Source organism: Malania oleifera, chromosome 13, assembly GCF_029873635.1.
Source record: "Malania oleifera isolate guangnan ecotype guangnan chromosome 13, ASM2987363v1, whole genome shotgun sequence".
Taxonomy (NCBI): Eukaryota; Viridiplantae; Streptophyta; class Magnoliopsida; order Santalales; family Ximeniaceae; genus Malania; species Malania oleifera.
Window position 1 is genome coordinate 10,134,115 of NC_080429.1, and position 12,728 is coordinate 10,146,842.

At 37.3% G+C, this 12,728-nt stretch overlaps 1 protein-coding gene across 1 annotated transcript; it reads left to right on the forward strand.

Annotated features, from left to right (window-relative positions):
* Nucleotides 1-239: 239 nt before the first annotated feature.
* LOC131146976 (uncharacterized) lies at nt 240-12,426 on the forward strand. Its single transcript, XM_058096887.1, has 10 exons — nt 240-845; nt 1,906-1,992; nt 2,211-3,205; nt 8,890-8,978; nt 9,101-9,204; nt 9,316-9,415; nt 9,838-9,913; nt 10,005-10,119; nt 10,205-10,736; nt 11,728-12,426. Exons 1-10 carry the CDS (start codon nt 554-556, stop codon nt 12,218-12,220), a joined length of 2,883 nt encoding a protein of 960 aa, XP_057952870.1. The 5' UTR covers nt 240-553; the 3' UTR covers nt 12,221-12,426.
* The last annotated feature ends 302 nt before the right edge of the window (nt 12,427-12,728 follow it).

Below are 12,728 nucleotides of genomic sequence, written 5' to 3' on the forward strand. Positions count from 1 at the left end.
CCACTATCTTATATTAAAAATATGAATATTATTTTAAAATTTTTATTTTTTTGTAAAATATAAAAAAAAAAATGCTGTGTCTTTTTTATAAATTTCAGGGAGCTCTTTGAAAATTTTGAAACCGCAATAGAGATCCTAAAATTAAGTCATTATCCTTTTGTCAAAAACACGATGGTGGGGGTTAGTGTCCTTTACCTTATAATTTATTTACTCTCCCCTATTCCGTTGGGGCGCGTGGGATACAAGGTGGGTAGTGCGCGGGTGAGGTGAATCAACCGGCGATTGGTATTCTGGAAGCCGGGAAGAGTTTTAGTAGATAAGCAGAGAGAGAATGAGGAGGGAGAAAAGACGGATGTACGTGAAGACGAGACAGCATATTGGTTGATAGAGAAATATCCTCTCCCTCGCCTTCACCTAAACCGCAAAACCCTAGCGATCATCGTCGAAACCTCAACTGTTCGATTTGAGCTTTTGAGATTCCTAATATCACTTCTCTCTCTCTCTCTCTCTCTCTCTTCATTTCTCCTTTTTCTCCGCGATCTTGGATTGAAAGATGAGTGCTCTGACGACCGCGTGGTCTCCGAGCTCGTGTCAGCTGCGGCTAGCCTTCCATTGCAGAAGATCGCCGGGCATTATTGTACGGACGCATGCGAAGATGCTAGATCGTCAGGTTCGTGTATTCTCCCTGGCTCAAGAGGGCGCGCGGGATGGTAATGGAGTGGAACGGCGTCGGACTGGTGATTCTTGGACGAGTACGAATTCTTCACCTGATTCCTTTGCTGGATGGTCCAGTTCTAATGGTGCCGGTCCGTCCGGTGAGTATCGGAGGAGGCAGTGGCTAACAGGTAGTGCGAGCTTCTTGCGCTGCGGATGTTTTATTTTAGTATTTTTCGTCTGGTTGCCGAGAAAGTGAAGGAAAAGAAAATTCTGAGTAATGCCCTTTCAACTGTTCTGGCTTTTGAAAATATAAATATTGAGGAAAAAAAGTCACTTCAAGTAAGCTGAATTGTATTTGTGATCATAGATGAGTCATGTTTGCGGGGGTTTCAGACAATTTACAATTTTTTTTTTCTAATATTTACCTCTGTTACCAAATAGAGCTTCATGGATTTCATTGAGTTCATGGGTTTATTCATTGAATTTGATGGTTTATATGAGGAAATTTGAATAACTCTGAATACTTATCTTACCTTTTAGGCAGTGTGAGTTACTGGCTTTGTTGGTCTGAATAGAATAGATTCGGTGGTGGAAGATGTGAATTTTCTTTTGCATTGACACTAGTTGAATGGGTTTTGTATTTTAGTTTTTTCTACAAAAGTTTCGGGACTGTAGTTCTGTAATTTCAGCGATTTCTGAATGATCTGTCCATGTTTTGGATGCTTTTAAAGCTCATAAGTCTATTTGTTTCCTGGGAAGTAGTTCTGTGAAAAATTATATGTTAAAAATACGGATTCTGGGACTTCATATCTGAGTTTTTTAATGTCAAGAGAATTTCTCAATTTTTTTTCTTGGATTAGTTTGGTTTGTGGAATGTCTATTCATTGGAATATATTGGTATTAAAGATGTAATAATTTAGAAAAAATCTACTCATGAAGCTTATGTTTGGTCCATTTAACATGGAATGGAATTCGATGGGAATAGGCATTCTTGTATTTTTCCATTTTATGGATTACTTAAAAATTTATATGGTAATTTGCAGTATATTTTCTTTCATAAGTTATCAAATCTTTGTATTAGGACCTTCCTAGGAATAGACATTCTATGAACAAACACTTAAATAAATTGTTTTTCTTGAGTAGCATGGTAAAATAATTCTCATAAAAGCATATTCCATGCTTTACTGCTTTTTATTTTTTTGGTCCTTTTTGTAGACTAATAACACTTTTGAAGTAGTTTTCTTTCAGGAATTGTAGGAGCAACAGTAGCAGGAGTTGTTCTCTTTGCTGGACTTACACTTGCAACGTTTTCTTTGAGCAAGCGGAACACTTCAAGTAAGTTGTTATTTTTCTTGGTTGTAAATGCCCATTTTGCCTTCTTTGAAATGTTCTAGGCTTAATGCCATCATTGGTATTTTATCAAGTTTTATGTATCATTCTTATGTAGATTTGTTGGTCTGTTTTCAAAATAGGTTTATTAAACAGCTGGTTAGTTTGTCCACTTTTCATTACTATTTTGTTGTGTGTATGAATGTGGTTGATGTTATGGACAGGACCAAAGCAACAGATGGAGCCCTTGACACCACAAGAAGAAGTCTCATTGGTCTGTGAGAATTTGAATAGTACCGTTCAGGACAATGGAAATGAGTCTAGTAGTAATGGAAGCAAGACAAATTTAGACAAGAATTCCTCTTCATCTCAAGAGCATGACAAATCTTTAATTGAAAATCGACTCAATGATGGTAAGGATGATGTGACCTCATCTGCACCAAATGTTATACTTGCCTCCAATGCGGTTGAAGCCATTAGCAATACTTCCATGCCAGATGATTTCCAATATGAATCGGCTTTTAATGACATGTCAGTTGCTTCTGAATTGCCTGAATCTGAGATTATTAATGGCTCCTCTAGATTTAAAGAATTAGATGACAGCCGCACTGTTAGTGCAAAAGATCTGAATCCTGAACTCAAAGTGAACCTAGTTGATACCAAATTTAGTGATTCATCTGCCTCTGATGGGACTGCACCTCAGGAGGGATTGCCTGGTTCAAGGGAAGCAGAAACTTGTGAATTTTTATTGGACTATTCTTCTGCTTCTATTGCACATACTGGTGAGCCTCTGGCTGTGAATATCTCAGTCAACCCTGAGGTGGATGCAGACCTGGAACCCTACATTGTGTCTAAACATGATGTAAAGACAGCAAACCCAGTTTCAACGGAGGAAAATCTTGACCTGCAAATGGGACTAGAGCTTTCAGCTAAGGAAAGTGATAAGTCTCTGGAAGAGAATAATTTAAATGGAAGTACAACATCTGGAACAACTTCTTTATCTGCATTATTGCATCCTGTTGAAAGTGAACATGAAAATGAGATCACTAGAAGCAGAAAATTCTACGAAGTGCCAATGCCTCAAAATTCATTCTCTGCTGGTATTCCTGCTCCATCTGTAGTTTCTGCAGCTCTACAGGTGCTTCCTGGTAAGGTTTTGGTTCCTGCAGTTGTTGATCAAGTTCAAGGCCAGGCACTAGCAGCATTGCAAATTCTGAAGGTAGTTTTTTCCCATTCTTATGAACTCTTTAGTGAATACAAGGCAAGTGTGTCTTAAAATGCTGGAAAGATAACTTGATTTAAGTTAAATAAATTTGCTGTTGCCTGCATAGCTGCATATATCTGTTTGACAAGGAAGAGTAAAAGAGAGTTATTTCTGTAGAAATGTCCAAACATAGGCTCCACAACAGATAATCATATTTATATGGTTTTCGGCACCTTGTTAGGTTCAGTTTGCCAATACAAATGTGAGGAGAACCTTCTTTGAGGGTCCAAGTAACTATATAGGGAGAGGGCGCAATGACGGCATGCCTAAATTGATCTCAGCAGAGTCAGCACAAAGAGTTTTGAGCTAACTACAAAAGTCTGATTGAAAGTGAGACAGCTGGAAAGAAGTTTATGACATTCCACTTGAAGATGCTCTCAGTAATTAATTTGCTACAATATAATAAATGAATTTAAAATTTCAGAAAATCCAGTGATTTTGGGCTTCCATGCCCTATAAAATTCTTTAAAAAATTTTTTAAAAATAAATTTGTATTAATTCCAATAATCTATTAGCTTTTTCTTGTTACAAATTAAAGAATTTTATTTGTAGAAAGGAGAAAGATACTAGTGCCGAGGCAAGGAATACTACAACCAAGCAAGGAAGTAACAAACAGAAGGGAAAATATCCGCAGTATAAAGCTACCGAAGTAAAGAACTCCAGTCTCACTGAATATTAGCTAAAGAGACACCTCTAGAAAAGCCATTTGTGGAGCAATAAACAAGAAAAAACTATCGACTCCAAACAAAAATAAGAGTGGCAATACCATTGAAGGTTCTAGTGTTCCTCTTTGATCATGTGCACCAAATAATTGCAGCTTTTTTCTCCTTCCTAAAGTCCCTAAAATGAAGAAGGCAAAGATTATATCCAAGGACAAATGAAATGCTCCTCAAAAGCACCATACAGATATATTCCATGAGAGAAGACAATAGAAAACAAATGTAAACAAGTCTCCTATTTCTATGACAAAGCATACATATGTCTAGAGATGGTGCTTTATTTTGCATTTTCCTCTGAAGCAAAACATTGGTGTTGATATGTTTTCAGGACTGCGTTCCAAGTGAAAACCTTCATTCTTTGAGGGAGTGTTAGTTTTCCAAACAAAGGAATGTAAGGGGGAAAGAAATTAACCTCTTTCTTTATTCAAAAACAAAAAATCAGGGTAAAGAAAAATTGTACTTGGAAGTTGGAACATGAGTCAAACAAATGAAGAAAGACTTGCAAGTACAATTCGCAGAACTATCCAAAGCCTAACATCTTTGATCTCTCCCTAAAGATCTATTAAAAGAACCAAGCATAGTCAACAAAAATTTTATCATTCATCTCTCTCATGTTCAAATTCCTTGCACAAAGAAAATTCTACGACTGTATGCACCCTTATGGAAAAACTCAGAGATTGGAGCATCATGAAGCCTAGACAAATGGAAACAATGGGAAGAACTTGTGGCAAAGGAGCATCTCAACCTAATTATCCTCCCAAAAGTGAATTTTGTCCCTATTACCAAATGTGTAACAACTAACAAACACATGGGGAAAAGATGGGATATGTGTGAAACTAATTTCCAAGGATTCTATGCAAGTAATATTAGCTCGAACTTTGCATCTTGTGTGTTCCATTGAATCCCAGCTATATTTTCGTCACCATTTACTCCAGATTCTTTAAGAGATCATTTTCTTCACAACTGTGTCCGCCCACACTGCCAAATCCATATATGCACATATGAGCTTTGCAACACCCACCCCAGACCCTTGGTAGTGTGATTTTTCCTCCACAGCAATGAGGAGGTAAAAATCAACTTGCTACAGATATGTTATGCCAGAGAGAATTAAGCTCTAATGAAAGCCGCCAAAATTGCTTTCTCACCAATAAAAGTTTTTTGGACACCAAATTTCCCAGACTCCAACCCTCCTTCCTTGTGAACCTACCAACAATTTCTCAACTCACAAGACAATCATTAGTCCTTGCCCCCTATTTTAGATCATAGAAAACCCCTCATTCAACTTCTTGAACTTACGATTCACTAGATATCCTCATAGAGAACCTAAAATAAGACAAATAATACAACAGGATAGAAGAGCGGCACTTAGTGCTAGCAATATGACCCCCTAGAGTAAAAAGAGACGCCTTCCACCCATTTAACCTCTTAGACATTCTCTCTCTCATAAACTGTTGTGGATTTACCACATGTGTAATATGTAACGTCTCTAAATTTTCTTAATATGAAATATCACATAATAGATAAAATGGTCAATCCGAACCCATGGGTAACGAGGACACCCGTCAAACACAGCGGAATTCTAAGCAGCAGTAAATATAAAATCCAAACATTTATCCATAAAACATAATACTAGAAACATAATACCAGAGTTTACTACATCTCCCAATACTGTACATATATACAATCCTCAAAATATCAAAATGACACTAGTACCTTATAACAAAATCTACTGATCCTAGCACATAGCTTACCCTTCTATTAGGGAAGCACCAATCACTCAACGGCGGTCCTGACCCGCCGGTCTCTTTGGGTTTCCTGAAAATCATTTAATGTTGGGGGTGAGACACTTCTCAGTAAGGGAAAATAAACTAAATACAGTTGTGTGGCAGCATAAACATTTAATGCATTTATACAAATACAGTACGTTCATAGATCGGAAAAACGTTCATCATATCATACTGAATAATCATATATTTTCATATTTGCTAATAACTCATAACGTACATAAACATATGTTATAATAGTAGTACAGAAAATACACCCAGGATGAATAGCTAACTAGTGTCATGTATTACCCCCCATGACGGGTTGTGTAGCTTGAAGGCGGGACCCGACAATGGCTAACCAACCACTCCCGAGTCAAATATATCTATAAGTACGATGGGCCCGCCACACCCTGGTCCGAACTGTCAAGTGGACGTCCACACTCTACTGAAAGCCACATAAACTATCCATCTCCTATCCACTCGTGGGATGGTTAGCACTAATCTGACGTAGATATCTGATCTACACATATAGTTATAGTACCGAGCCCTGAACTGAACTAAACTAACATCCTGGTTGTAATAACATATAATACATGAACATACATAACATCATCACGGCCTCGTGCCGAAAACATAGATACGTCCTCGTGCCGAAATCGTAAATACATGGCCTTGCGTCAAAATCGTAAATACGGCCTCATGCCGATAATATAAATACATGGCCTCGCGCCAAAATCGTAAATACGGCCTCGTGCCGATAATATAAATACGGCCTTGTGCCGATAACATAAATACATGGCCTTGCGCCAGATACATTTCAGGTATTTACATTCTGAAAATAACTCATTTATCATATATTCGTCAAACTTAGTATAGCATAATTCGTCTTTTCAAAATACCTGAAAATATGTTTTGCTCGTAAAATCATTCATATCATGATTCACTTCACATAAAATAATGTTCACGCCACACATATGCCGTTTAAAGTCATGTTTCATATTCTAAAATCATCATTTCTGGCATCTCATACATACATATGCATTTTAATCATAATAGCAGTATTTTCCAAACATACATTTCATATGTGATAAACAAATATAGCATAGATTTTTCTGAAAATAAATGTGCTCATAATTAATAATAACTTGCATGGAAAATAACTACTTTAGTTTATTCCCTTACCTGACTACTGAGAAAGTCTCCAAATATCTTAGGCTAACCCCCGTATGACTTCCTAATCAATACCCTGAAATTCAAAACTCTCAGTATTAAACATCAGTATTTTCATGGGTATATCAATTTCTATAACTACCATAAAGTCTAATTGGGCTTAAAAAGCCTTACCTCAACTTAGGGATGATTTTCAACTTGCTTTTCCCAACGATCTGCTCCGACAAACTCGTAGAGAACTACGCTAGGAGCGTCGTGGCAGTTTCGGATCTTCGATCCGGCGACTGGCGAGGCCAAAATCGAAGAAAGAGAGTGAGAGAGCCGAAGAGGAGAGAGAGAGAGTGGAGAGGAAGCTTCAAATGAAATAAAAATCGGATTTTTAGTATTTATAGACAGCAGAATTCGTCGACGAGCCCGACCTTCGTCGACGAAATCTAGTCTTCGTCGACGAAATTCAGTCAGCTCAAAACCTCCCTCTCAGTATTTTCTTGTCGACGAGGCCCTGTGTTCATCAACGAAATCCTTAAAGCCTTTGTTGACGAAACCCTATGTTCGTCGACGAAGCTTGGTAGCTTCCTTCTTTATTTTTGTTTCCATTCCCCTTTCTTTTATCATTTAAATTTCATTTTAATTCGGGTCGTTACATAATAGGTCAACCACACCGCATCTTGCCACCCTAACATAATGAGAAAGAACATGCAATTCTACGCCAAGACCTGCATCTGCACTCCTAGACAATTAATACTCAATCCTGAGACACTCAAAATTCTGCAAAATGTGTCCTTCCCATGTTTTCTAGGTAATTATGGCAAAGGTTGCGAGGCTCTTAGTTTTGAATTGGTGGGCAACACATTATTTCATAAGGATAATGTGAGAATGCATTTAGGATGAAATCAAAACCAAGCACAAAAACAAATCAAAAAAATATGAAGTAAGAAATAGAAAAACAAATTGATCTAAAAACCCAAATTAAAACAGATTAATAAATAAATGAAAAGCAAAAGATCACTGGTTGAAGGAATAAAAACAAAGAAAACCAAACAGATAACACAGGAAAATAAATGAAAATGCAGAACAGAAAGAAAACAAAGAAATAAACACAAAGCAGAGCCTTACCGATGATTTATATATTCTAATTTGTTTTTTTTTTTTCCTATCAGAAGCTCATTTCCCTTAAATGTAAACAATGCATGCTAATTGCCATCGAAAAACATTAAAGCATACTACTGCAGGTGATGTAAAATTAAACAGGAAGGCGCATGATACGTTCATGGTAGGCTTTCTGTTCTCGGTGTTGTTTAAGGTGGAGCAAAGAATTCATTCAAATAAGAGTCAAACGACAAGGCACACAGGTGAAAGAGATCCTTAGGTAGAATCTCATCCCCAATAGAATCCCGTAGGATGTACAACTCCACTTGTTTAGGTACTTTTTCTTCAGAGTTGTCCAATTCAAATTCCAGAGTCTGAAACTATCTGCACTCTCTGGGTTCGATATGGTAAAGGTGGGGGTAGTTTCACATATCATCAAGATCTATATCAGATCATTTGGTGCATTTGATGCACTTCTCTAATATGACTTTTGTGAGATTACAGTGTTTTTTCAGCTCCAATCAGTCCAAATGGGAGGATGATCTCTTTCATCTGTCATGTCCCCAACAACAAAGCCTTGAACCAGTTAGTGACCCAGAGACTTTAATTTTGCTAATAAAAGCTTCAAGTCGTTAACGTTGCTGATTTAATTGTTGATCCCATGGCTTGGTTTCTTTATATCTACAAGATTCTCAGAAAATCTCTGGAACTACTGCCATTTTTCATTGGTCAAGGGATGTGAATTTCTTAACTATATTGAGGAGAGTACAGTATTTCCATATTTGGGTTTATTGCACTGAAATTGCAAATGTCAACTCAAGTTTATTGCTTCTTGACTAGATAATTTAACATTTGCAGATGTTATCTGAGCATAGCTAAAATTTCGCTCTTTCAGGTCATTGAGAGTGATGTTCAACCTAGTGATCTATGTACTCGTCGTGAGTATGCTCGTTGGTTAGTTTCTGCTAGCAGTGCTCTTTCAAGGTATGCATTTTCTTGTCTGTTTTTCTTGTTTGTTGAGGATCAGGCATTGATAACTGAACTTCATCAATATAAATGCTTATTGAATGTTTACAACCCCTATGGTTCATTTCTGTTATTTGCAGGAATGCAGTTTCGAAAGTATATCCTGCTATGTATATAGAAAATGTCACTGAACTTGCATTTGATGATGTAACACCTGAAGACCCTGACTTCTCAAGCATTCAAGGCTAGTATATCATCTCAAAGTCATAAACTGTGATTATATGCTTATATTTGGACTAAATGTAGGAAGAGAAGCTCCCTTGTTGGTTTCACAGATGTCAGATGATTATTTCAGGCTTAGCAGAAGCTGGACTTATCTCAAGCAAGCTTTCAAGGCGTGACATGCTTTCTTCTATAAATGATGATCAGAGTTCCTTCTGTTTCTCACCTGAAAGGTGACAATGCAATACATGCCCTACTTTTGTAAGACTTCCTTGAAGGTTAACATTCTGAAATTTACCATCTGATGGAGAACATGGCAAGTCTATACTGATTAACATGAATATGATGGAGATTGATCCTTTTTTTTTGGTGTGTGTTTGTGTGTGTGAAATGGAGCTTCTCTGAACTGATCATTTTCGTTATAAGTCATTAGGAAAGGTCTAGTCTCTTGGTTGTTGTGTGTTTACTACGCCTCTTTAATTTATGCTCAGCATTATTAGAATATTATTTTGATTCTCCTTTTTTCCATCCTCTAGACTTTATGAATGATGTATGTGTTATAATGCCATATGAATGCAGTAAAGTTGCATTGATATAATTTCTCCCGTTTTGCTTTTCCTTTTTCCTCTTTTTAATCAAGTTTTTTATATTGCAGCCCTCTATCACGTCAGGATCTTGTCAGTTGGAAGATGGCACTAGAAAAAAGACATCTCCCAGAAGCTGACAGAAAGGTTAATTAATCCAAACATTGGTTTCTGCTTGTTCCATATAGCTGCATATGCAGTTAATATCAGTTTGCTGAATCATTGTGCTCATGGACAGATCCTGCACGAACTTTCTGGTTTTATAGACATTGATAAAATTAACCCAGATGCATGGCCTGCCATCTTGGCTGACCTATCTGCTGGAGACCAAGGAATAATGGCACTTGCATTTGGTTAGTCAAACTGCCTTCTAATAGCTTTTTGTGACTATTTGCTGTAAAAATAATGGTAAAATGTTAAGAGTTACTTGAATGATAGGTTACACAAAGCTGTTCCAGCCAGACAAGCCAGTAACAAAAGCCCAAGCAGCTATTGCTCTTGCAACTGGTGAGGCTTCTGACATAGTCAGTGAGGAGCTTGCTCGTATTGAAGCGGAGTCTATGGCAGAAAATGCTGTTGCTGCGCATAGTGCTTTAGTGGCTCAAGTAGAGAAGGATATCAATGCAAGTTTTGAGAAAGAGCTTTCCATTGAAAGGGAAAAAATCAATGCTGTGGAGAAATTAGCTGAAGAAGCAAGGCAGGAATTGGAAAGGTTAAGAGCTCAGAGAGAGGAAGAAAATCTTGCCTTAATGAAGGAACATGCTGCTGTTGAATCGGAGATGGAAGTTCTCTCAAAGTTAAGGCGTGAAGTGGAGGAGCAGTTACAGAACCTTATGAGTAACAAGGTTGAGCTGTCATATGAAAAGGATAGGATTAGCAAACTTCAGAAAGAAGCAGAGCATGAAAACCAGGAAATTGCTCGATTACACTATGAGCTGGAGGTAGAACGAAAAGCCTTGTCCATGGCCAGGTAAGACATTGACCAGTTTTATTCCCCCCAGATGCAATATATTTGGTTAGCATTTAATGTCAATGCCATGGTGAATAAGCTGGTCAAAAACATAAAATAATGATGATACAGATTACAAAATGCAAATTAATTTTTTATATGTATATGTTTCAGATTTAAGAATATATGTTGAGTAACATATTTTGCATACTGTGGTTCATGAATTAATTTCTACTTTCCACTATTAAACTTAAAACCTCTGTCCAATCAGTCAGCATCCTCTCAGTTGAGGCAGAGCCCAGATACCATACCCATAATAATTCTAAAGAGCAAATTATGTAACTATGTCGCATAACTTGTTTTGGTCTTTCACATGGTGACCTCAAAAACAAAATGCTCATGATTTCTGATACTTTTGATTAAAGTTCTGTTAGACTCCAATACAGTACGTTTATTCCCATTTATTTTTGTTTTCAGTGTTAAAAGTACTTTGAATGTTGCCTTCTGTGGATTCTTACCCAAAAACCTGGGGAGGTCACTTGCACATAACTGATTTAGTGATCATGATATGGAGAGAATCCGCCATAATGACATGGATTGGCAAGCTTGTGGTCAATGATGGCTTGAGCATTTTCCATCATGGGAGAGTGAGTAGCAGTTCTCTTGCTGTATTTACAGCATTTACCTCTGTAATGTACGAGGTGATTTTATGAAAATAAGTTTAGCTGATTCTTTACACTAAAGATTTGGTCTGCACAATTGAATAAAAACTTTTTTTTTAAGCAATGTATATTTGTAGTGAGGGTAAACTTGTTTAAAATTTGTTACTGTTAATCATGGTTTCAACATCCAAGTATTTGTTTCAACATCCTTGGCATTGGCAAAGCCAGGATGGGGCTCATTATAATATTCCCAAGTTTTATATTTCTTCCGAACTTCTGTTTCAATGTTGTAATATACTTCAAACCATGGTTGTAAATGATCCATCTGATTTCTGATTTTCAACATTCAGGGCTTGGGCCGAGGATGAAGCAAAAAGAGCGAGAGAACAGGCAAAGGCACTGGAGGAGGCTAGAGATCGGTGGGAGAGGCATGGCATCAAGGTCATTGTTGATAGTGATCTCCGTGAAGAGGCCTCCACTGGAGTTACATGGCTCAATGCTGGAAAGCAGTTCTCCATCGAAGGAACCATTAGCAGGGCTGAGAACTTGGCGGACAGGCTCAAAGCGATGGCAGCTGAAGTAAGAGGGAAGTCCAGAAATATAATTGAGAAGGTAATCCAGAGAATACTCTGGTTGATATCAATTCTGAGGGAGCGGGCATCTGAAGCAGGCAAGTGGACAGGAGAATTTAAAGATGCCACCATTTTGAAGGTGAGGGGATCAGCACAAGAATTACAGCAAAGTGCATCAGAATTTAGTTTAGCCCTTAAAGAAGGGGCAAAAAGAGTTGCAGGAGATTGCAGGGAAGGAGTCGAGAAAATAACCCAGAAATTTAAAACATGATTTCTTCTTCTTCTTCTTCTTCTTCTTAGGCAACTGGCTGGTGAGAAGTCAGTGTTGTAATTTTGATTGTTCGTCATATTCCTCCCCCTGCTTGTATGAAGTGTGGGTTTAAGTTGACCCAATAAGAAGAGCACAATCCAGGTTGGGGGATTGTACAATTGTGTATGATGTAAAGAAAACTTGAAGTTTGCATGCATGCGTTTAAAGTGGTGTGGACCAGTTTAGAAGGTAAAACTGAAATCAGTTTACTGATTGCAGGTAGGAAGGTGAAAGAGAATATAACATATACACACACACACACACCCATATTCTTATTTTTATTTTTTCATGTTTAATAATATTTGATAAAAACAGAAAATATAATAGATTTTTTTTTTTTCAAACAAAATCTTTAATCCAAATAGATTCTTAGGCTGTTTTGATTTTTCTGGTGCCTATTTGACACGTGAAAACTGTTAGGAAAAAAAAAAACGTAGAATCAATGAAAAAATTTGAACTTTCATATTAT